The 26,617-nt window shown below is 36.1% G+C and overlaps 1 protein-coding gene across 2 annotated transcripts in view; it reads right to left on the bottom strand.

The window, feature by feature from the left end:
• Positions 1 to 26,617, bottom strand: part of PCNX1 (pecanex 1) — a gene marked incomplete at both ends in the record, with an annotated part of 81,607 nt that overhangs the window by 17,203 nt on the left and 37,787 nt on the right. For both annotated transcript variants that reach the window (XM_079537769.1, XM_079537768.1), the window contains 15 exons: positions 43 to 220; positions 1,109 to 1,250; positions 1,829 to 1,979; positions 3,513 to 3,605; positions 4,696 to 4,801; positions 5,968 to 6,077; positions 7,170 to 7,261; positions 7,691 to 7,801; positions 11,264 to 11,435; positions 13,380 to 13,412; positions 13,960 to 14,113; positions 14,828 to 15,045; positions 17,082 to 17,139; positions 18,912 to 19,002; positions 25,780 to 25,961. In XM_079537769.1, coding sequence (XP_079393895.1) covers positions 43 to 220; positions 1,109 to 1,250; positions 1,829 to 1,979; positions 3,513 to 3,605; positions 4,696 to 4,801; positions 5,968 to 6,077; positions 7,170 to 7,261; positions 7,691 to 7,801; positions 11,264 to 11,435; positions 13,380 to 13,412; positions 13,960 to 14,113; positions 14,828 to 15,045; positions 17,082 to 17,139; positions 18,912 to 19,002; positions 25,780 to 25,961 — 1,891 coding nt within the window. The remainder of the gene's footprint in view (positions 1 to 42; positions 221 to 1,108; positions 1,251 to 1,828; positions 1,980 to 3,512; positions 3,606 to 4,695; positions 4,802 to 5,967; positions 6,078 to 7,169; positions 7,262 to 7,690; positions 7,802 to 11,263; positions 11,436 to 13,379; positions 13,413 to 13,959; positions 14,114 to 14,827; positions 15,046 to 17,081; positions 17,140 to 18,911; positions 19,003 to 25,779; positions 25,962 to 26,617) is intronic.

Raw genomic sequence — 26,617 nt, forward strand, 5'->3', positions numbered from 1 at the left:
TTCCCTTTTGGATGACTTGAAACACAGAGAGTTAAAAGTTACCTTGCTGAAGAGTATGGACATGAAGAAGAGATCTAGCAGCATGGTCTCAGTAAAACTTTTGTAATCAAAAGTAAAGAAGAGCACTGTGAAAATAACAGTGACATACTGGCACGTTGGGCTACTGAATGATGAACGCAGTAACTTCAAGCCAGCTATTGTGATCATTAAAGCACCCAACCTGAATAGAAATTAACAGAAAACAGTTATTTATTTGCTGCCTGAAAGGCTATGTTTATAGACCACCTAAATTGTTGTTCCCATGCAACGTCAATCTCCATCAAACTCAGGGTTTGTATTTGGATTTTGTTCATTTGCCTTGGATGGTTGGTGGTATGTGAGCATTTACTTATTTTAAAAGACACCTTCACTTTTTCTTTAGAGGTCACTAACCAAAGGATTAACATTATTTGTAAAACAGTCTTGCTAAGTAATATTAGAGGTATCCCTGTTTTCTGAACAGAAATAAAGCCTTAAATTTAGGTTATCGATATTAAGATGCAAAAATGCTGGAAGTGCTCCAGATTAATCAGCAAGAGGATGTTACTGTACACCAATTATCATTATTTCCTGCATGGCTATACTGACCTAGGTTGTACAGGAAGAAATGCAACTTAATGACAGTTGTTTTTTGTTTTTGTTTTTAATTATTATTATTATTATTTTTCCCTCAGAGATAGTAACTGATGGATCAGAAGGTTATAAAAATAATGTTAAGAATCTTGAATTTGCGGGCTGGATAATCGTATTACAGACTGCATATCAACAAGAAAATTCTTCTATCACAATGCTAGGTAACTCTTCAATTTCCAATCTTTATAGTATATACTATGATTTGAATGATTTTTCTTTGTGTAGGTTCCTATTTCAAAACTGCAATATTCCATTTTGTTTAAAGCCAACAAGGTGACTCATTTCTACATAAGCTTTCAAATGAAGAAAAATTGTATTTATTCCTTGCCTTAGTGTTCAGGCAATAGCATTAGCTGTCTTCCCATTGTTTCCACAACTATTTCAATTCCCACCAGAACAGACACATTCAGATTACTTGATAGCCTTTCATACTTACTCAGTATCCAGTTTCTTTGGACTAGCAATACTCTTAGCACTGCTACTAAGCTCATTGAGGACTATCAATGGATAGATAATATTCTTCTCTATAAAAAGGAGCCAAATGTGAAGCTTCTCAAACCACATAACATGCGCAGCATCTATCAGGAGATATTAAAAAGATAAGATTGCACTGATAGATCAAATCAGGTAACAGAATCTGGATTCTTGATCCAAGTCATTTTATTATTAAACAAAGAACAAAAGTATCCAGTTAGATATTAATAGAAAACTACTTTGTTGTTAAATGTGTGAACAACACCAATAAGAATCAAATTTATCCTAAGATGAAATGTTAGAGAAGTACTTCTCTGAAGCACTTGAAAACTAGTATATTGAAAAAACACCTACCTAAATAATTTTTAGAAAAAACTGAATGTTTTTCATCAAGGTAATCATTAGCACAAACCTTGAAACTTAAAGCACAGTCCTCAAAATCTTAGTGGGACTGCTCTGAAATATATGACAATATAGCACATATAACATAGCATCATAATCACTTCAAAGTGCCACAGAATCGAAGTATGACGAAGTGACCAACTAAAACATAACTAAATCAGGTGTCAAGAAACATTCCGCTGGTGACAATAATAAAGGAAGAAGTTGAAGTGTGGCAATCATTAACACAAGTTGGTTAGCAACTACTGCAAATTCAAAGCATATCACTAGTGGTACTTACTTCGGACTTCAAACTGATAGTATTCCTTGGTTTTCAGCAGCGGGTGAGAAAAGCAATGCCAAGGAAGTTGCTTTCGGAGTTGAGGCAGAACGTAATGGGTCACAAAGCCTACCGTACCCACCAATGCATAGAGAACATAACTTAAAATAGGCTAAAGAAGAGAAGAATTGAAGAAATTAAGATTTGTGTTCTATAATAAAAAAATAGAAGAAATAAAAAAAAATCATACACTATAACACAACGCTTTCTCCAACATATGTTGCTCACATAATCTGGGCATATACTTTGTGAATAACTGTACTGCCAACTTAAAGATCAAACAGGAAATGCCCAAGAACAAAAACTTTATTTCTAATTTTCCACTAAGTTTAGAAGCATTTTAAAGCAAAAATAGTACACCAATCTTCCTTCACAGTCATTACTTTTTACTCATCTGCATTTCATTAGATACATAATAAAGCTACAATCCTCTAAAGACAAATCCACTTTCCATTTTCACCTGTTGGATAAAAGAGGTATAAGAAAAAATAAATCATCATCTCTTATATTCTCAAGGAGAACGTGAATAAGAAATCTTCAATTAAGACCAAACTCCTTTATGACACTCAAGAAACATCACCATATTTAAATAGTCTGAAGACTGAATTTCACAATAACATCTCCTATATGCTTTAAATTAGTGGATATACCTAAGTAAAATCAGAATTTTCTTTATCTTGTTATAACGTTATAACTTTATCTTGTTATAACTCTCAAAACCTAATTCTATTGCACTACACAAAGGTAAAGACCATAAAGCCAAGTTTCTCAAACGTGGAAGAACATAAAATTCAGGAGGAGCACTGCTGTCCAAACATACAATAGAAGAGAGAATCCCCTTAGAAAAGCCTTGCACACCTTCCCAAATGGAACACTGAAAATAAAACATCTGAAAATCTAAAGATACCTATATATATACATATATATATAGTATAGGTATATATATATATGTGTGTGTGTGAAATGCTTTTAAAATATGTACGAGAAACTTTCACTTGTCTGAAATAAGGCTGTTCATAAGCTAACTGACATAGTCATTTGAGGAATACTGAAATAAGTCAGTAACTGCAATTCTTAGACAAATGCCTTTATTAAACAAATTCAAGTACAGGATATGGTGCTGTGTAATCATCATTAAGTAGGATGCATATATACACTTTAAAGATACCCAAAGCAGAAGTATTACCTAGAGTGACAAGTCAAAAAGCACCCTAAAACTCAGATTTCCTGAAGTCCTGAAAACAAGCATTTCTGGAAATGGCTACTCCTTGCCCTGCACTCCATTGCCACATTAGCACGCACGCAGTTTCTGAGTCAGTGTTCACCCTCACAAACTTTAATAATCAAACCTTTTCTATTTTTCTTTACACCAACTTAGCAGAGACAGATTAAGAGAGGGCAGTTTGTGTCAGGTCTAATGCAAACTAAGAAATGCAACAAACAAAAGCCAACAAACCTAACCACTTAAGAATTTGACACAAAAAGCTGAAATGTGAAAATGATCAGTCACGCCCTTGTCACACTATAAATTTAAGGATAACCTAAATCTATTCATTCTGGTAATAACACTGCTCTGCTAAGTGTTACGTATCATTAGAATATTTGTATACAGAAAACTAATGGAACACTTGATGGAACACCTTACCTGTAAAACTGTAAATACTGTACTGACGTGAATTGCAAAATAGAGCACACCAATGACTATACACACAATCAGGTCAGACTGCAATCGTTCACTCTGGAAAGTCAAAACAAAATAATTTTAGCAAGCATCAGTTTGGTCGTCCTCTTCAGAATCCTAATGTGCATCAGCAGTAATAGTGAAACTGATTAAAAGAAACTCCAATGATGCCAGTGTTAACAGCTTCCAGTGAAGTTATCAGAAATGTCACAAGGGCACTGATTCAAATAAGTTAACTGGGAAGATATCTACTCAAAGTGTGACAGGACAAATTAATATACTCAACACACTCTCATTCAGGACCATTAAGGTTTATATATAGCAGTGAAAAAATCTGACAATGCTAACCAGATTTTCCAGATGTGATCTGTGAATTGCTATGATCTGTGAATAGAGCAATTAAGAGCTCTCAAGACAGCTGTTCAGACAAAGCTAACTACCTGGCAGAACAACTCTTCTCCTTTCTCCTCCTCTACAGAAGAGCAAAGGATGGCTTTGGAAAGACCAATGAACCTGAATTTTCTGTTATCTCAAAAAAAAATAAATGCAATAGAAGCTACACTTTGGGAAAGGATAAAAAAAACCCAACAAAATGATTAGCATCAAGCTAGTCACAAGAGGGCGATATAGGCTCAGGGTCATTAGAAGTCACAGTCTTCCAAGTTTAGAATTGCTCCCACTGAAAACACACACAGAAAAGCATTACAAGATAAACTACTCTAAAACCAGAAAAATACTTATGCAGAGCAATTATTACTTCAAGGCCTTAACCTTTTGGGATGCAGGTTTTTTGTTTTTTTTTTTTTTCCTGCAATAGAAGAAATTCTACGTTTTAAAAACACTGAAAGTCATCCTCAGCTCCCCCACTCTCCCAGCAACTAAAGATATTGAGTTACAACTCTCATACAGTCTTTCTGTCCTACTGCTGTTAAGACTGTGATTTCTCTGTTTGTAGTTTCCACACATTTGAATCATATCATACTTGTGTCTGCTGTACTAGGAGAAATCTGTTGATACTGTTCATCCTTCAGAGCCCAGACCAACTCAAGGAGATAGTCTTTTGTAAAAGTTAAATTTGCCAAGTCTTTTATTTACTGCTCCAGATTAGACTGAATTAGAAAACAAGTGATTAAAAATGCCTACTTACCACAGAATTTCTAAGCTTTTCAGGTAGAGGATCTTTCACTTCAGACAGAGGATCCTCAGGGTTTTTGTCTTCAGAATTAGGAAAAAATTTTGATTGCACTAAAGAGCTTGAAGAAAGACAAAAAGAACCTATTGAAAAGCATGAACTACTCTGCTGTTAGAAGAGTAACAAAATCAGAAGATTTATTTACTACAAGTTTATTACAAAAAAAGCACTAGTATATTATGCTTCCACATGGAAAAGTTGATTTATAACAAGATCTCAATTTTAGAATAGCACCAGTCCTCCAGCTACACAAAGAGAGAACTTGAACTGCTGTATGAATAAATCTAGCTGCTTATTTTTCTAGGGACTGGGTAACAAATAATTGGACAAATGCTGAATTTCTAAACTGTGATCAAACTAGTCATGAAACTAAACTTTAGCACATAAGTAATAAAACAAAAGCTCTACATGCTCCAAAGTTCAGACACAACCTGAACACATGAGTTAGAGAACAAAGAATTCCCTGACTTAAATCAAACTGATAAATTTTCTGGAGATCCTGCACGAATACTCAGGTACAAATCTCTGATCTCTCTATCTACAGAAGAGGCTCTGATAACATGACTCAGACAACTGCTCAAATTCATCCAGCATTATAGCTACATTTAAATCCAAGTTCAAGCTCTGCCTAACCACATATGTGCCAAATGAGCCTTTACTGGCTATTCTGTGGAAGCCACTTTTCTCCTACTGTAAGTATTTTGTTTTACATACATAACTGCTAACTGGTAAGTACTCCCATCATCAAATCAATACACCCCAACACAGATGAACAAGACTGTTTCCCCATTTTGGATGGGTGCACAAACACTGGTCTGTATCCAAGATCAAATTTTAATTTGTTCTTGGACCATACATTCAAGGGAAAAATGCAGTATCAAATTAAGCGAGAAAAGTATAGTCCAAGAAAAATCCACAAGTGGGCTTAAGCTTAAACTAGTACTTTCAGCACCTCTTTAATCATTACAAATCATTGCTACACAAATGCACTAGCAGGAAGCTGGCACACGACTGGTAATTAGAAAGCATCCGAATCAGACTTCAGTTGTAAAGAAAGGTTGCCCTTCAAAGGAGAAAGCAGGTGCAAAATTTGAAAGTTTCCTTTTAAAGTACTGAACCAATATCATATGATTTTTGACAACTCCAATGTCAGTTTAATATTTTGTATCTAAAATCCCTTTGAGACTTGCTTCTTCCTTGAAAAATGATTCAAAAAGAGTCACTTACAAAAGCACAGAAGGGTCACTACTTTGTCTGCTGAGATGATATGACATTGCCACTAACAAACCACAAAATATGGAGAAGAGAACTGGAATATGCTGCCCATCCCAAGAATCCTGGAGAAAAAAAAAGTGTAAATAAGAAGGAGGCAAAGTATTTAACACTTATCTGCCACATAAGAACTCCATGTTTCATAATACAAGAATGGAAATACATAAATAATCACTCTACAATTCCACAAATAAATTGGAATTCCAGCAGAAAAACACTATTCAATATTTAACTATAGGTTAGAAGTTCTAACAGTCTACACTCCTTAGGGCTATACTATCTTAATCATTTAGTAGTCACGAGTTTTCGTAACACTCAAGAATTTCATACATTCCCCAGGAGCACATCCTTAGAATTGCATTTTTAGTCACTTACTCTGAAAGCTCCCCACGTTATTTCTCAAGTCTTTTTTAAATAAGAGTCTGACTTAAGATGGAAGCAGTGTTTATGTATGTTTTTATTTTCATAATCTGTGCTGGATCAGCAAAAAAAAAAAAAAAAAAAAGACAGTGACCCTTCCTTAGAACTTGTCTTGAACAGAAAAGTATACAAAGGCTAATGAGACAAGCAGACTTATCTGCAGAAAGCTAATCATGTTCTGTGGTGATGGAAATATTTTCTCTAACAGCTTTTTGCTGTCTGCAGAATGAAAAAGAACCAGAATCAAACACAATGGCATTTTAAGGAAAGGCTGCTTGTTTGTGTAGGCAGACATACATCATCACTTAGACACTGGAAACCCTTTCCTATATCTTTTCAAATAAACACAGATCTGAAAACAGTTTATGGTTTATATCACCACAAAAAAAATATTTAAGAAGAACCCTATTTTAGAAATTAATACATCAATACATAATAACTCTGTAAGAAATAAGGAAGTTCCATGATTGTTACAAGAATTAACACAGAACAGAACTGAAGGTAAGGGTCATGTTTTAGGCAAATAACAGGTAGCACATAAATAGATCACCTTTTAAAAGCCAAAGTCTGCTTTGCTCCTACTTTCCATTCTGTTTCACTGATACAAAAGCTAAGGAAATATGAAACTTTACCAAATCAGACTAATATTTCTAATTCATTTTCTGTATGTTTGAGATTGAAGGAAAAAGAACAAAATTCAAAACATGAACGTATGCTGTGTGTGCAATTTTGCTTACCTTCAGGGCACCATAGCACAGTCCGTACAACAACGCTACTGCCACAATACTACAGATGAAACTGTAAAGTGCTGCAAGCAGGCTTGTGGTAGCTAGACATCATAGTGGAAGAAATGACATTATGTAATTAGCTTAGAATATGAAAGACTTCAAGTTGTTTAAAGAAGTCAGTTCAGCTCCCCCCCCCCCCCGATATTAAAAACACAACCCACAAAAATGTATCCATTTTCCCTTCGAAGATAAAAATTATTTTTATGGCTTCATTTACATCTTCATTAATTCAACACCGTTACCATGTGAATGGCTAACACTGCAAGGGAAACAAGTACAAGAAGTATAGTTTTCAACAGACTAAGTAGGCCGGTAATTCTATTCCTCAGTAATTGATCAGAACTAGAACCTTTTTAAAATGCAGTTAGTATTCCATACGTACAGGTCACGAATATAGATGGTGTAATCATTAAATTCTTTTACTAGCCCAATCTAATGCTTTTGTCAATGCTGTGGACAAACACACTCACCATTGCCACCAAAGACATGAATATCCAGCTGTTCACAGAGATACATCACAAATGTATTCACCTGAGGCAGGAGACCAATGAAGAATACTATGGGGAAGCATAGTGTAAACACTACAGGGGGAAAGGAAAAAATGATTTGAAAAAGTGATGATTATATAAAAAATACTGCATGTTAACGTACTCTTCAGTTTAAGCTCTAGGGTACCACATGCTACATTTCTCATACATTTCTCAAATTTCTACCAGACTGAATATAGAGGTTACACTTTCTCATAGAAGTGACTGAAATGACTGAATATAGAGGTTACACTGACCAAAATTCAGAAGGTTTTTTTTTTTTTTTTTTTAATTCAGTTCTAATCATTACAGAAACTCACACAGGCCAATTCAGACTTTAAGTTAAAAAAACCTGGCTGATATTTTTTTTGAACAGACTATGAGATTTGTACATTTTCATTCATTGTATATAAAGCTTCCATAAGCCTAGCTGCCTATTTTTAATTATATAAGTTAACAACAGCCACACCAATTTAAGAGATGCCAATCATTTCATCTCTAGGTTGCCTGTTACTAATAATGCCTGACAATTCTACTCATTTACCCATTCCACTTCTTAAAAATAAGTTAAAAAAAATTATGTTGTCCTGATACTAAATTACATATTTTAAAGTGAAAATAGACAACTTGACATGAACCATTAAAATCTCTGCAAATTACAGGATTAATAAAATAAAGATAAATAAATGATACAATTGCATTACATAGAATGGTCACAGTCCCATCCTGGGCAAATCGCTTACTTTCCACCTTAAGGAAAAAAACATGCAGAAACTATCGTCCTCTCTACAAACAGGAGAGGAATCAACTATTTGAAAGGGTAGATAATAGCAGGACAAGGAGAAATGGTTTTAAGTTGTGGGAGGGAAGATTTAGGTTGGATGACGGAGGGAAATTCTTTACAGAGAGAGTGGTGAGGTGCTGGCACAGGCTGCCCAGAGAGGTTGTGGATGCCCCATCCCTGGAGATGTTCAAGGCCAGATTGGATGGGGCCCCGGGCAGCCTGGTCTAGTATTAAATGTGGAGGTTGGTGGCTCTGCCCCTGGCAGGGGCGTTGGAGATTCATGACCTTTGAGGACCCTTCCAACCCTGGCCATTCTGTGATTCCCCACAAGTGTTATGTTTAAATCTACTTCTCATGTGATAAGCTTTCAGTTCTGAAATATCAAACCATGAAAATCATCTTAGCAGACTAAATCTGACAGGACTTTCTGCAATCTTAGAGACTTGCAGCTTCAGTGACCACAGAGTTGGAGCTATCTTGCTCAGAATCACAAGTCTCAATTTTAAGTTTCTAATGTCCATTCAATATCCACTGAATGGTTGTATAGTAAAGGCATCACTCCTACTTGATGAAGTTAACTAACTAAAGCTGTTTTAAAACACTTAGGTTCAAGACTTGGGAAAAACAAATTCTGCTCCTTTTTAATGATACAAGTTAGGGAATACATGCCTAAGGACCAGCTACTCAGGACCTGAAGAAAACATTTCAGAATTATCAAATCGTTACTCAAGCAAATCTATACAGCAGGCAAAGAACATACCGTTATCAGACTGGGTGGTTAAAATGTGTCTTCATCAAGGTCTGAACGATTAACTATCTTACATCAGTTGTGAACAAAATTAGAAAATAAGTATGCAAAAATACAATCTATAAAGAGCAGTCTAGCAAAAACTCAACATTTCTGATGGCTTCTGAAGTCCTCAACAGAACTATTCTCTCATGGGCACCATTTAGGAGAACAGAAATCATCTGCTGTTGGATCAGATTCAGACTAATTGATGAAGTTTGATTTGTGGAATAGGTGGAAATTTCTACCAGACGTCACGTCACGTGTGGTAAGGACACACCAATGGCATTATCTAAACACAAAGTCTGCCTTGCACCTGTGCTGTTCTAACTGCTGTTCCTGGGAATGGGAAAAAAAGTAGCTGAGTATTTTCCTCTGTGCTAACAAAGTATTTGCTACTAGCCAGCTTCCTCTGTGAAACAAAGATTTCTGAAACAGCATTTCAGCAACAACACGAAGAACAACAGCAACAACCCAAAGGCAGAGAAGGAAGGAGTTTTAGGGAGGACTTGGGGTTACACAAGCTTTGTATGTAAATTTACACACACACACAAAAAAAAAAAAAAAAAAGAAAAAGAAAGAGCCGCATTCAGAACACTTCAAAAAGTCTGGAAGGTGAAGATCCCAGTACATCTTCCTAAAACTGAAAAAGAGTAAGCACTTTTAAAAAGGTCTTTCTTCAGAATGCCCACACCATCCATATATAAGGTTTTCTATTTAGGTATGGGGATATGGATATACACTATGAAAATTACTCAAAGTGGTGAGAAAAGATTTCCGAGGTCAACAGAGAATAAACAAAGGGAAAAACAGGCCAGTTTTAAGGAAACAAAACGAAAAACAGTCTGCTGGATTAACTTCTTTTACCATAGCAGATACAAAACAAAGAATACCAGTACGTGATTAGCTCCACAAAAGATATAGAAAAGCAGCTTTGAAATGGTGTGGACAACACTGCTCATAAATAAGAGGCTCAGATCTTCTCCCTCTGGGCACTTAAATATAGTTTTACTATGCATGAGGCATAAAAATCAGAATGTTCTTAAAAAGAAATCAAGCAATAAATAATAATTCTCAGTGCGCCCAAGTCGGTAACTCTTATTAATGAAAGGAAAGTTAAAAAAAATAATAATCAAGACCAATTTTTTTTTTCTTGGAAAAAAAAATTGTCCTAAAGCAGAAGCAAGCAGTCATAATATTTAATTATTGTATTGCTTCACATGCAGATGTTTTGATGTAATTGAAGGGCTGCAATGAAAAACCAGGTGTGTTCAAAATTACGCATTAAGAAAGATTTAATCCGCTTATAATGTATTTAATAATTGTGTCCATACTGTCCTACTCAACTGCTAAATAAAAATAACCTGCTCTGAGAGAGTCCCAGCTCATTTGTGACAAGGTCCTCTGCAAGAGAATGGGCTATGCATGTTCAAATCATAACATGCGCCCCATCCCTGGAGGCATCCAAAGCCACGCTGGATGTGACCTTGGGCAGGCTGATCTAGAGGGTGGAAACCCTGCCCATGGCAGAAGACTTGGGAACTGATAATCTTTAAGACCCCTTCCAACCCAAGCCACTCTAAAATTCTGTGATTTAATTACTGAGCAGGTAGGTCCCAGCATAGGGTAGTATAACAACATTCAAGAGCAAAGAAGGGCAAGTTCATGGCCAACAATGGAAAAATCAGATAAGAAAGATTTGTATAGCTTTTTAATTATGACACCATATTACCTGACAGCTCTTCAGTTTGTGACAACAAAGCTATAGAAAGGAACAATTATACTATAAACATCAGTAAGCTGAAGTTCCTCTCTCCAAAGAAAACTAAATGAACGGCAGTTAGGCGACAGTGCAACAGCATCACAGCAAGGTTCAATATGTGAAGAATAAAATAGCTCTACTGTGGTGAAGTAAAAATTTCAAATTAAAGGAAAAGCCACTCACCTATAACTAAGTCCCTGGCTGACAGCAGGAGCAATGGGTTGGTGAAAGCCATTCCATACAACTTGAATCTCGTTGTAGATATGTTTCTGCTGCCATAATCCAACAGCCAAATAAGACCACAACATAAACAGAAATATACAGGCCTACTATAGGCTATGATACGATTATGACCCTGTTTAAAAAAATAAAAAATATTTCACGATTAGAAGAAAACTTATTTTGTGTTCAACCTGTTACAGTTTCAGAATCAAAATTATTTTTCGCTCATTGACTACTCCTACAGTGTGTTGTCACCTCATTTTTTTCATAAAATCCTTAAAATATTGTCTTGCAGGGATAGTTTTTGTGGCTTTGATCTATATAATGAGTATACAAATACACAGACTCAGTTATTTTTACACTTTTTCTCACCTGAATTTCCCAGTTTTCACAACACTAAATGTCAGAAAAACTCTGCTGAAGCTTCATAAGCAAGAGAACAATATTTTGACTAAAAAGCAATTGATGTTTATTACTCAGATACTGCTCCTGCTGAAAATGAAAGCATTTCTGTACCCATTAAAATACACAACTTACTGCCTAAAATAATATGAATGATGTGCTTCAGAGGAATAAAGCTTTACAGTGTCTTGTTTAGGATGTTACAAAAGTATTTTGTCCTGGCAAGCTAGAAGATGCTCAATAAAATATAAACATTGTTCAACATTACCACATCAACACTTTCATGCTCAAATTAAAACTCACTAGAGTACTGCGTACTCAGCCTAAGAGAGTTGGCAAACAGTCTATGAGCACGCTAATACAACTGAATGATCTACAAGGCTAGAACAGCATATCTGCAAAGCTTTGCTACTTCATTCTACAACAAATCAAAATGCTAAAAATATTTTTCTCTGTCACTGCTGGAATGCTAAAGATTCATTCAATAACTTATCCTTATACTGTTCTACAGCACAAGTTGCCTTGAAATTGTAGAGGAACTCTTTATAAGAGACTGTAGTGATAGGACAAAAGGGAATGGTTTAAACTTAAACAGAGAAGATTTAGGTTAGATGCTGGGAGGAAATTTTTTACTCAAAGTGGTGAAACGCTGGCAATGGCTGCCCAGAGAAATTATGGATGCCTCATCCCCGAAGGTATTCAAAGCCAAGTTGGATGGGGCTCTAGGCAACCTGATGTAGAAGTGGAAGGTGCTCCTGCCCGTGTCAGGGAATTGGAATTAGACATTCCAACAAATTAACAGTCAGCAGCGTGCTCTTGCAGCCTGGAAGGCCATCAGTAACCTGGGCTGCATCAGAAGAGGAGTGGCAAGTAGGGAGAGGGAGGTGATGGTCCTCCTGTACTCTGCCCTTGTAAGGCCCCGTCTGGACTGCTGTGTCCAAGCCTGGGGGCTGCAGTACAGGAAGGATGCAAAGCCATTGGAGCAGGTCTAGGGGAGGGCTACAAAGATAAACGAAGGGCTGGAGCACCCCTATCAAGAAAGGCTGAGGGAGCTGGGATTCTTTGGTTTGGAGAAGACCCCTGCGAGACCTCACTGCAGCCTTACAGTACTTAAAAGGAGCTTACAACCAAGAGGGGAACTAGCTTTTAACACTGCCTGATAATCTGTCTGACAGGACAGAGCAGAGCGGCTTTAAATGTAGGGGAGATTTAGGTTAGATACTATCAAGAAATTTTTCCCTCAGAGGGTGGTGAGACACTCGAACAGGCTGTCCAGAGAACCTGTGGAAGCCCCATTCCTGGAAGCATTCAAGGCCAGGTTGGATAGGACACTGGGCAGCCTCATATGGTGGTTGGCAATCTTGCCCATGACAAAGGGATCTCTCAGGTCTCCTCCAACCTAAACCATTCTATGATTTTATGATTCTTAGTCCCCTCGATCCCAAACCATTCCATGATTCTGTGATAAAACAGAAAGGACGGGATTTGCTAAAAACAAAAAGCATGGAGAGGAAAAAAATATAGCATAAATTCCCTTATCACATACTAAGAGAATATAAGCCTTTTGTACCTTATGAGAAGTCATATAAGAAAAATGGCATAACATTAAGAAGATCAATTCTTTGTGGAAATTTTACATCTGCAGGGTTAATAGAGGTATATGCCTATGACTTACATGTCGAGGGGAAGAAGAATCTGGTTGAACACTCTGAAACCAAAAAGAGGGAAGTTATCCACTCTACAGTAAGTACATTCTACTCCTCTCTTCCCATCCCTTTCTCTTTTCCACCTTAATAGTTCTATCATAAAGAAAGAATCTTAATTTCAATATTCCTTACGTACCATTAACACTTGCCTGATAAAAATGTCTAATAAAAACTAACTCAACTGATTAAAAACATGTTTAGAAGCAATTGCATAATACGAAAGCATTGAGGTACATCAGCTTAAAAAGAAGAAACGCACAAAATCACATTTAGTTTGTGGGTTTCTTTTTAAGCAGTTTGATTTTGTTTCTCTTTCAGAAAACAAAAAGTGAGAGCACAACAAATAAAGGACTGTTTAACAAACATGCAGAACTATTCCAGTGAAATGATCTTCCATAACCATCTATCAAACTCTCCACTAAGGTGAATTTTGCTTATTTATTTTTAAAAACAATAAACACGTACTTTTTCTTTAGCTCCAAATAGCCTGCAACATCCAATCTAAATTATTTCTACTGTTTACACAAATGAAGATAGAAATTGAAATACCTTCAACAGTGAGTACTGACAACTGGCTATAACCAGGCAGAACTGGAAGACCCAGATATCCTTGAAAAAGCCCTCAATAAGAAGTACAGAGCCCAGAAATGCAACTAGAATTGCTAGGATGACAGCTAATACATTTTCAAGGATCTCACGATTCCTGTATGAGAGGGGGAAAAAAAAAGTATTAAAAGCTAATTGTGTTTAGAAAAAGGTGGAAGAGAACAGCAAAGGTCAGAAGTTAACAACAGATGCTGTTGGTAGCAAAGTAGTTAAGAATTGTGTAAATTATTTTAGTACTCTTAGCAAAGATAAGAGCTGCCAGAATAACCAGCAATAGCAATTAGTTTCTTATGAAATCATCCTCTATAAAGCCACACTACTGTACTGAATACTTCAAGAAAGGTCATTACCAAAGTGTGAATACTTGATACATTCCCAAAGCTGGTAACTGGAGGTTGATGTTTATTTTATGCCACTAAGTAAATGGAGCAGGGACAACAGGTTACAGCATTACATGACTCTTTGGGACATCATGTACATTGTCTACTTGCTGAAACAATTACACATATATGCAGGTTCTAGTACCCGTCAGTTCGTTCATTGAGAAGCTTACTTTCTAGCATTAAAAATAGATCAAACAATGAGAGATTTGTTGCTTAAGATATCATTCTCACACTAACACAAAGTGAGAGAGAGGGCTTCTTCTAGCATTCTTGAAGAAATAAAAAGTAGCTTTTGCTATTTTAGAAACAAAAAATTATTTTGGCATTATTATTTCATCTTTCACAGTATAGTAAAAGCATTCCTAACAGGAATCCTTCCATTTTTTCATCTTTAATTACTGAAGTCTAGCAATATACAAGGACCTCACCTATCAAATAAAGCCAGAAGAGTTAATCTATCAAAATTTATGCTAATCCAAAGCTTAGGCAGTATCCAAAAACGATAGTACTGCTTGACTTTTTGAGCTGCTTCCTCTTGAGGTTGCAAGTGGTCCTGAAGGTCAGGGCTCAGGTCAATATCTTGCTGCTCCAGCAGATCTGTATCTATGGTTAGCAGCCTGTTCAACCTGATCTGGGGAAGAGAAAGCTAAAAGAAAGTCAGTATTAACAGAAGTTCCTTCTTATGTATCACTGCATTCTATTGAATGCTGCCTTGAAAAAAACCAAAAAGCACTATAATTATTTAGTTTCAGTTTTAAGAAATTAGATTTTAAACTGATCTGTGACGTTTACTTACTTTTTCTGCCCTTACTATGGTAAATGAAGAGCACTAGCAGCAGTAACAGTTCCCATTCAATACAACTGTGGCATTTTAGCATATGCCTCACTTCAAAGTACATATGTACTAGGCACATTATCCCACTTACTCTGAAAACTTCGAATTTGAAGACTAGTAAACTGATACATGAGCAGTAATAATGCATATAAGAACAATAAAAAGTTCTGAGTTAAAACAAATTATAGACCATTTCTTATAGTCAACTAATCTGCATGCACATCCATGCTGAATGGTTGGTTTTGCATGACAAAGCCACATGTACAGCCATCAGTGGTCAAATTCATTGCATTCAGATTATACTGAGAGACATACAAAAAAACTTCAACCCTAACCTGTCCAGTACTGCTTATGATTGACTCTAGTTGCTCAGTATTCTGCATTCTGTCACTTTAGAATTTTCTTCAATTCACAGTAGTACTAGCATCTAAGGAGAATACTCAAAGCTAAAAAAACCCACCATTATGCACTTACATACCGTTTAACTCAGTTTTTACATTAACAGGCCAAGAAATTCCTTGATGCACTGACCTTTACGAATTCTACAATTAAAATATCACTTAATGAATAAGTTAACGATTGTTAAGGCAAAAAAATACGTAGTCATACGTAAAGTGCTGACATTATACAGTTATATATTACAATTAAAAACTCATTTTTGTAGCTTTTTTTAAATTCCTTACAGTATCAGTATACAGTAACTATCCTCAGCCAGCTACTCCTTCCTAGAAAGACACTAAAAAGAACTAACAAAGGAGGAACATCCACTTTCTAAAGGAATTTAAAAGCTCATTTTAGATGAGCTGTGTTAGAAAGCAGGTGCTTCTGCAGTTTTTTGAAGTTCTGATCTCTTAAAAGGTAGAATCAATTTAATGTATCATTTCTCACATTAGTAATCAGTCAATGTTCCCCCTTTGGATATGTGGGCTCAGCTTTTATATATATAGTTAATTTGCCTTATACAAAAGCACCCCCACACATATCCTCAGTGGAACCACATTGGCAGTTACATGTCAGGGGCTGGAAATTAAACAAAGTTCTAGTAGGCACTAAATGAAGATCGCATTCCTGATCAAAAGCATGGTTGGGTAGATTGAGGTTGCTCATTCTTTTCTCAAGTGTGAAAACAAAATGTATTCTTCTCCCTTGATTAGGTTAGCAGATACTTAATATATTTCACTTCATCTTCCTAGCTTAAGAATTATGATCTTAGGGATTTTGACCATCTGCAGTGTTTTTGTATAGAAACTGAAGCAGTAGAGTTCAGAATTATAAGCACAGATACATGTGGACTTGACAACAACATAAAAGAGGTCAGAAAACTACGGAATTCCAAATCCACTTGCAGTATGAAAAAGCTTCTGCATTTTTCCATTCACTCTTTCCACTGCAATTAAACTTCACACAGCAGATTCCACTGAAAAATGTCTAAACTCCATTCAGGGAAACTGCTAACATTCCCTTTGTTCAGAACACAAACAAGATTTCTTCTTTCTGCCACAGTATACTTTTGCAGTGGAAAGAAGTGCAGCTTTATTCACATCATCCAGTAATCTCTGGACAAAGTATCTCAGAACATCCCAAACAAGGACAGAGATTTAGATTCTAATTACCATGCTTTAGATCAGTGGAAAAATTTATGTTTACATTTTAAACTGCTACCCAAAAAGATGAATTTGTACGTATATTCAATGACAGCTGAATAGTACCAGTTTATCTTCACTGAAACTCTAGTAAAAAACCTTCTTAAAACGGAAAACCACTGCATACGATGATTAATCAGATAAATAGAACTGTCAAGTCTTCTGATTTTTTGCATGCTTTAAAAATAAATAAGACAAACTTACTAGATCATGTGGGTAAAAGTGAACTGAGGTAGAACTCGATACGTGAGAGTCCGTGTCACTATAAGAACAGGGGGAAAGACTTCATATTATAAAACGACATTTGATTCCAAAAGGCCACTAATTTACTACTGTCCTAAATTAATTCTGACCACTTGCAAATTTTAGCTAAATGTCGTCCTCTCGATTTTTCTTTAGATCACATATTTAAAATACATGTATCCACAAAGGCCTAGTGAATAACCAGGAAAGAAAAAAAACTTTGATAAGGGGCTTGCATACTGCACTAAGTATCTGTAGTACATCAGGATCACTCTTCACCCTCATACTTAGTTTAACTTTCCCAACACATGATTTGACCAGGCAGCCCATAAGTTCTCTACATAGATTACAATGATGAAAATTACTCCTTTAAAAAAACAAAACAAAACAAAAAAAATCCACAAAGATATTTTATAATCTGCTAACTACTGATGTGTAAACACACAACACTAAGTCAGTGAGGTGTCTCCTGGGCGTTCACGGTTTGTTAACTGAACACTGTTTTTACCAAGTCCCAAAACTGACAAAAGTAGTATGCATTCAAATATACTGACTTCAGTTGTTTCAGAAAAAATGCAAACTTTAAGCAAAACTTAAACCTCTGCCATAAAGAGCAAAATTACTTCACAATTTCCATTTGTTAGTGAGGAGGAGAAACTTCTTGCTGTAAAAGAGTCCATATCCAACCACAGCACTCCCCCTCCCCATAATTTTGTATAGCATCTGGCTGTGTTTTTCATGTAAATTCCACAGCTGTAAGACTGGTATCAAACTTACATAAATTCCCTTCAGTTCCTTGCTTTAAAATAAAAGTAAACATTTCTTAATATTTTATTTCACTGAAACTATCATCCTGATAATCGGTTATTTCGATTTGACCAGTTTGTTCCTTTCATTAGCATGTACAGCTTCACAACAGCAGCCACCAGCAAAGCCATTGCATCTGGAACATGCAAGCAATATATGCAGGCATTGATAGCTTTGTGCAAGGAATACAGAACTTTTTCTTCAAAGTTCAACCCTACAAGAAGCACTTGCACACTTTCACGAGAAAGATTTGAAGATGGAAGCTTTGAAATCCATTACTCCATAAATCCAAAAGCTATTCCGCCTACACATGGTAGGTTTTTAAACATTCAGCATGATGTAACAGGTTTAGAGCAGTTCCATGTAGGGAAGCGGATTTTAAGGCCAAGGTTTTGGTTTGTTTTTCCTTTCTTCTGCCTCCTGTCTCTTCAGAGAAAGGAAGCGTATCTTTCCAACAGCAAATGAACTTTCCAGTATGTAGCTGCCTTTTTCCATTGTAAATAATTTTATTTTTTTTTAAACTGTAGGCACGTTAATACTTTCCTATATTGTTTCATGCCACCTATGAACTTGAGAACAAACTTATCAGTTTACATTTGCTTCACAATTGGAAGTTCATTTTTAAATAAGTTAATAGCTATAATAATTAATAGCTTCCTACTTCCCCCAAATGTGAGTTAAATTCTATAAAGGAAGACTCCCAGTTAAGCCAATCAAAAAAGCATTTATCAAGTTCTCAGTTTGGACATTTATCACTTAAACCAATATTAATCTTCGTTTTCCAAAATTTGCTAAAATGGGTAAGATTATGCACATAATTACTGTCTCTTAAAAATCACTGAAGTTTCAAGAGTAAAAATGTACAGAGAATATTTTATATAGACTTTTTTTGTAGTTCGTAATAAACAACCTTTTAAAATTAAAATAAAAGATTTTGTTGCAGTAAGACAAGAATCACCACTCTTGACTGGCCTTCACACACACCAGATGTTAGATGCTCTTCTTGCAGCTGGCTCAAAGTTCACAAGTGACATGTCGCAGCCCCCTGTCTCGTAGAGCGTAGAACTGAACTTACCTATAAAAAAAAGTTAAGAAGAGGTTAAGAATTCATGATATTTCATCCTACTGTCACTAGATTTCTATACATCAGCTAGCTATTAAGATCAATTTAGATATTTAATTTTTTTTATCAGTGTCAGAATAAAAGATGTGGTAACGTGTCACCAGTACAGACAAGATACTAGTTATTTAGTCTTCTTTCATATGACATATATACAGTAAACAGCAATAAAGAACTAAATTAAGAGTTAATATTTACAAGATGTCACCTTTAACGCAACAAAAGCACAGTGTGAGCTTCCTGCACCCCCCCAACCCTTAGAGAATAACCAGGCAAACTTCTTGCAATGACAAACTTCTTCAATTCTTTCCTCCCAATCTCAGGAGAACAATCAGTAAATCATTCATCAACACAGAGGAATCATGCTATGGCAGAGATTCCTCAAGTGTTCAAACTAAAATTCTTTTGAGAGGTACGTGTCTACTATTTGGAAAGAAACACAAAGGGTAAATAAAGTAATCAGAGATGCTTCATTAGTTAGATCTCTAAAAAAAGTAAAAAAGAAATGGAAAGCAGAGATCTGTTCCACAAAACAGAAGTGAACACTTCAGCGTAAGATCAAAGACTGCAACCTACCATCTGAGATAAACTATTATTGTTAAAGGAGTTCCAGCAACTCCAAGTTACCTCAAGACATTGTTCATTCAAAAAGTTTCAATACCAACTCTATTTCTAAACATACAATTTACAAAGAAGCAGACTGAGATTCCAACTCAGATGGTAAGTTACCTTGCTCACAATATGATGTTTTTACAGCACCCTTCTCTCCACAACAATTTGATCAGAGAGATAAGGACTGTAATTTCCCCAGGTCAGTTTAATATACTTCTGCTCAGAACGCAGGAAGCTGATTCTGAAGTTGTAATCATCTCATACAGCCCTGCCAACTTCTCCATTTCTCCTAGCTCAAAGTCTTTTACTTAACTCATGATGCAAGAGCATGCAATATTTTAAGAACATATTTTAATCAGCTAAAAATAAAAAAACAACAACCTACTATGGTACATTTGAAGCAAAAGTCTGTGTAAACCTCTCAGCTGCACATCCTGAAGCCCTATCTCCTGATGATACAGGAAAACAAGTAGCCCCAGGAGAAACACCTAACAAGCTAAGAGTTTCCAATACCTTCACAAGGCTCTCTCCCCCCAGCAGAGGGGCACCCCCAGACACATAAGGCAGACTTGCTGAGAAAGAAGATTCCATTCTGACACAGCAGCTACATGGTTCAATAGTTGTGTACAGAATGCATCAGAACACAGTAACGCAACAGCTCTCCCTCAATATTTAATTACATCTACTACAGATATTTGTAAAGAAACATGAGCAAAAGATTCACTTCTTAAAGTCATTTTGGTTGTGGGTTTTTTTTGAATTTTTTTTTGGTTATTGTTTTTGTTCAAGTGACTTCTTTAATTAGTTAAGATCTTAATGAAGTGATTTAGTTAAGTATCCCCTTGTTTTTAATGCTTAATGTAGTGAATGTTTACTGACGAAGTTTTAAATTCAAGCTGGTAGGAAGCATTAGGTACCTCCTTCCCCACAACCAATAGCTGCAGTTACATAGGGGTTTTCTGAACTGCCACAGTAAAAAAAAATTTCAACAGCAAACACAAAGATAGTAGATAAAATACTACAGATTGCTCTCAGGACAAAATCATGCATAAACCACGTTAGAGAAAAAGTATTTCAACCAACCAGTCTTTAAAAGAAACAATGATGTCTGGGTTACCTTACATTCTTCATGTCTTTGCACAAGCTACTGAACTGAGAACCAGTAAATTTATTAACTACAATAATGTGATGCTAGATCAGATAAACAAGAATATACTACAAGATACAGCTTCCCATTCCTTTAGGCTGAGATACTACATCAGATAAATTTGTTCGAAAGACATTTCCTGCACTGGGTTATACACACCAAATGCAAAGGACTTCAAAACTTGAGAAAATTTAGCATAAAAACCTTCACATAATGAAGCATCTACTGTTCCCTCACATCCAATTCATCTGAGATTATCAACGATTACTGCTTTTGTACTGCTGATATAAGTAGGGAGTGGCTGCAGGAGCATAAAACAAACCTGGTAAGTAGAGATATAGAAGATGATTTCAACAGACAAACAAAAAGCTTAATTCCAATTATTTGCACGTAAACTGCAAAACCTCTGCTTTTGCTACACCTGCAATTCACTGAAGTAGATTTCCTAATGGAAGTCAAGAAAAGCGTGGCTTCTCAATGAAACAAAGCTGCTCTTTAAAGTTAAACACACAGAAACCAACAAAGATCCTCCAGAAAAAAAAGCAACGAATTCACTAAAAGCAAAAAAATATTACAGATCTGTTCAGTGCTGCTGAGGAAGCAAACCATAAGGCATGGCTGCAGACCCCAGGAGCTCCAAGTCCCAGCAGTTGTGCGAGACGCAGCAGTCTCCTCACAGCACTCTAGAGGGGGATCCCAATGCTCCTAACGCCCAGCACACATGGATACACCCAGCCTCTGGGAGTCACCCGAGTGATTTTCTTTCCCTCCTATTTCTAGCTCTCTTAGAGTTGTCTCAAATATTTTTGATAGCATCACAACGAAGCAGCTTTAAGTTTCCTCTTCTAAGGACTGCAGTATATCACATAGTATTAGTATTATCAAGTTGTGAACAAGCCAGACAAAGCCTTATTTTAAAAGTATAAAAATTCAGCCAACATTTGTACACTAAATAGAAATGCTTGTAACTTTTCACCTAACTTCATCTCAAAAGAGGGCTTCAGCTTCTTCACTGTACTCTACCTGGAGCACAGTTACTGATACTCTGACAACTCCAAAATACGTCAGCATTATGGCATGAAGGGGAGAAAAGGTGAACATACTTCCTTTGAAACAAACTGTTTCAGAGCACAAAAGTATCTCATCGCTGAGTCCGAAGACAGCCACATAAAGGTTCACATATTGTACAGACTGATGTTCCCACAGATAAGGGAATCAATGAAAGCAACAGAACGATGAGCTTACATAGATTGAACTGGAAGACAAGTGGCTCAGCATCTGCCTAAAGCGGTAGACTGATGTTTTTCTTCAGTCATATTATTTTCAGCATATTTCTTAATTTTCCATCCAATAAATACTTCTGCTTCAAACCTTCCACGCTAGTTCTGAAAGATGCTAACAGCTTTTGCACGTGTCAAAGTCTACATCATTATTAGAATCATTACAGTACTATGGTAAGTAGTAGGTAAGTATATTTCTTTAAATCCTATTCAGGACAACAAACAAAGCTATCAAAAATTTGATTATTCTATAGCAAGGAACTCTCATTTACCAACGTCAGTATTTACCTTCAGCAGCAGTATTAAAACTTAGAAGTTTTCAGTTTGGACACTTTAAAGGTGTTCAATTTTTAGTTTATATGACATTTATCAAAAGCGTAACTTATCCATTATATGCACAATTCCACAACTACAAGAGGCACATTTTCTACAGGAACAGAGGGAAATGAGTTTGTCTTCTACTCATACCTTTGAAAATGTCTACTTATATATATAAAAAGCACTGAGAAACTGACTGATAAGCACAGATATCTACCTTTAAAGGCAGTATGGGAAGTTTCAGTCTTCAACACCACCATGTAATTGCCTTTAAAAAACAAAATCCTTCAATAAATCTGAGATATTGTTGCTCACATAAGCGATAAAAACTAGAAGAGGCAAATGTTGCAGTACAGCTGCATCGTAAAGCTCCAGGTGATTACTTCTTAAGAAAATAAGACAACCACCTATGTGAGGACAATAGGCTGTTATTTCACCCTACATTCAGACACCAGACATCTGTTCTAGTAGCTTAGTACTTGGAGTCTGAACTACTTCACAAATTCTAATAGCCTCCAAAGCAAGAACTCAAAAATAACACCCATCACCTACACACTGAAGAATATTTATGAGAGTAGAAGGCATTAGCACTGCCATACTATGCTCTGAAGATGATCATCCATTTCAGCCGTGGCGTCCATTTTGCAGCCTGTTGTATTCACATTATGTTAATCGTCCCTGCAATCATTCCAAAGTTTTTTTTGTCTTTCATTCCTCATGATTTATTTCTTATTCACTGCTCCATGATAAATTTCTTTCTCCACCCTTTCAAATTCCTTTCCCCTCATCATTCAGGAAGCAACTAATAACTACACAACATAATGTGTAAAAGTCTTTCCTCTTGGAATCTGGAAGACCACAAATAATGCTTCAAAGCTTCCCTTGCCTTATTCAGCACAATGCTCAGCAACTGTTAAGAACGTATAGTCATCATGAGACTGGATACAGACTACTTATAACCCATTAAGATCCATCCTTCACAGAATATATCACCAAAATCAAATTAATTAATCTTTGAAACAAACGAACAAAAAATGTGTCATTTTGAGAGCTAAAGCTTCATATCAGCAAACATACAGAAAAAAAAAAATGCAGAAGCACATACTGCATTTGTGCACTAGAAAAAAGTTTTTAAATGCAAACAACCTGATTGATCGTCTTCCAGATGAGCTGGAAAATGCTAACAATTTCAGTAAGAAAAGAAATTATTGCGCACACTGTGTTGACATACGTGCATTATACATCTTCTTATTCGCTCCATTTGGCATTTTTATTATTTTTAACAGTGATTACTATCACCAAAAAAAGAAAAAACAAACAAGCAAACCAACCACAGAACAAGCTACTACCTCCCTTCTTCCTCCAGCATACTCTCTCTGAAATAACACAACAGGATCATCTCCCTTCTTGTCACGCCTGACGAACGAACTGCAAATGTGAAAGCCTGCTCCATTTTATCAGCTATTCTGCTCTAATAAAAGAACACCCATCATACAAAACGCTTTGAGAACAGGCATTAGTTCATAATGCGGATTTTTTTTAAAGCCTGCTGTAAAAACGAAATCATTTGATTTTTAAGAATAAGAACAGATTTTTTGCTATAATAGCTTTCACAAAGAAGTTTCTAAACAGATGCTTGAAGCTCCAAAACAAACAAATCTGAGATGTAAAAAGGATTCATTCAACTGAGCAGATCCTAACAGTTTTCTGCTTCACAATGGCAATGTCTTGCTCCATAATATTGTACACACAGAACTTTAGAAATTTGTAGAGCTAAACTTATCTGAAGACAGCAAATGTATTCCATTCCAAGTGCAGCAAAAGTAACTGCTAAGAGAGCCTAAATGCAATGCTGAATCTACTTCAATTTTCACTAAATCACAATAAACGTAACTCTTAAATAATTCAAATTGAAGAACTGTACATAAAACTCTGAATTCTATAAAACTTGATTGGTGTGGGCAATATCCATCAAATACAACAATAAGCTTTAAGAACAGGTCTTAACACTAACTTTGAATAGATATGACCACAGTAATCCCTGAATTTTAGTTACATCCCAATGACCATTTCAAACAAAAAAGTCTCCAAATTAAGTAGCTAAAAGAACTTATAGCTTTATGTGATAAGCTTTCACAGTTTAGAGATTCATACTCCTAAGCATTGATTTTTCTATCTAGAAACTACCAGAGCCACAGAATCTAAAACAAGAACATAAGAATCACATAAGAAGGCCGTATAATTTAACATATCTGTAGTACCATTCTATAACTGCATTTCAGAGAATATCAGAATTGTTTTCTTTTTTGCTTATAATTATTTTTTCTTATATTGTTGCTAGTAGGTAGAGAAGAATAGCTACTTGCTAACTGAACTCTTATTTAAAGGGGAAAAGCCCAACAATGCTCAAAATCCTCCCCATAATGCAACAAATCAATTATCTTTTATAGCAAGGTTACAGTAAGATCTGTAACAAGTGTTTTTAAGCAGTGTTCTAATCCAACCTTCACTTCTGTGTTGTCACAACTGGTAGCTATTTAAAATACCATCACTAACAATCAGCAGCTCTAAACATGGAGATCGTAGCAATCTGAGCAGGAATTCCATGCTAACACTGAAGTCATCACCAGTTCAGGCCACGAACAGATAACTGCAAAGATCCAAGCCAAGAATTTTTCCCTACCTTTCTCCACATTACTGTGTCACAGGAGATCAGTCACTTACTATAACCATCTGAACTTCCTTCTCCTTAGCAATTTTATTAACTTCAGAGAAGCTGATAAGCAGTTAGAAATATTACATTAAACAGACCAAGAAGAACTGAGGAGCACCATAAGACTTCAAAAGCGATGGCAACTGAAACAAGAAGATCCGTATTTTCTTCACGGCTCAATCTCCTACTTTTAAGCACAAATTAAAACTACCCTCCTTGATGTGAGGGTTTCTTTTCAAAGAACAACTATGCGAAGCTCTTCTGAAAGATCAAGTGTTCCTAGTGATCACAATAGGTATCTTTTAAGGAATCAGAAGTTCCCCCAAACTTACTAACAATCCCACCCCGATTCCCTTTGACAATGCAAGGATACTCATGTTACATGTGCTATATAGTTCAAATACAAAGATCTCACATCACTGCTACTTATGCATCCTTAGAATGTTTCCCACTTGGAACAAATGTTTCCAAATTTGTTAGACAAAGTGTCTGGAAACGAGACAATGAAAGGCTGGGCATTTATCAGCAATATTCCCTTCTAAGGAATGTACCTACAAGATCCAGAAACAAAGTTAAAGTTAACTGTTTTTCACTGCATTATTACCAATATAGCTGCTGTATTAAAACTTCCATGTCACCAAGGTTACATAAGGCCTGCATACCAAGTCCATCGTGCAAACTGCTACCGCCTACAGCAGATGCAGTGGCATGTGATGCTTCTAAGTGGACACTCCCATTTCTCACCAGCAAGGAGGTGCTAGCGCTGAGCACAGCTGCCTGGGAGGGGGAGCGGGACTGCACTTTGGCCTGGGAGGACTGCTGGCCTTGCTGACCATCTTGAAGGCTACGAGAAAACACGGATGGGGGAGACATTACCGGGAAGGAAAGGAAATAGCTAAAGTGAAGAAAAACAAGACTTTTTTCTTTTTTTCTAAAAAAAAAAAAAAAAAAAAAAAAAAAAAAAGGTAAATTACAGCATTCAGAAGCCATTTGTTAGGGTTAAGGTAACCCGTGAGTTATGTACAAGAACTTGCTTGGACACTAATGTTACACTAGAACATACAAAGACACAGGGACACAGGTCCCACTCAAGCTTTTGGGAGCACTGCTCTGAGGGCCCGCTGGGGAAATGCTATTCTTACTAGTTTTAATTTGTGGGTGTGAAAATAAGTTACTGGTGGTTAGTTTAACTGTATCCTGTGATCTCTCTCCTGTACAATAGAGGCTGTGACATTCTTCTCTCAAGTTAGATCGCTCATGGAGATATGACTTCAATTGTTCTGCTTTTGTTGTCAAAACATCACCATCTTCCTTGCTATTACTCTGCAGTCTTCCTACAAAATGTCTTTAAGATTAATTAGAAATCAGACATTGGCAACATACCTTGTGGATAACCACATTTGAACCAGTAGAACCAGAATTTTTATGGGGAGTACCTCTAACAAGTTATTAATTGGCAAAAGTTTTAGGACTATTTTAAAGCTATTTTGATAGCACGGC

The sequence above is a fragment of the Tetrao urogallus genome, assembly GCF_951394365.1.
Source record: "Tetrao urogallus genome assembly, chromosome: 6".
Taxonomy (NCBI): Eukaryota; Metazoa; Chordata; class Aves; order Galliformes; family Phasianidae; genus Tetrao; species Tetrao urogallus.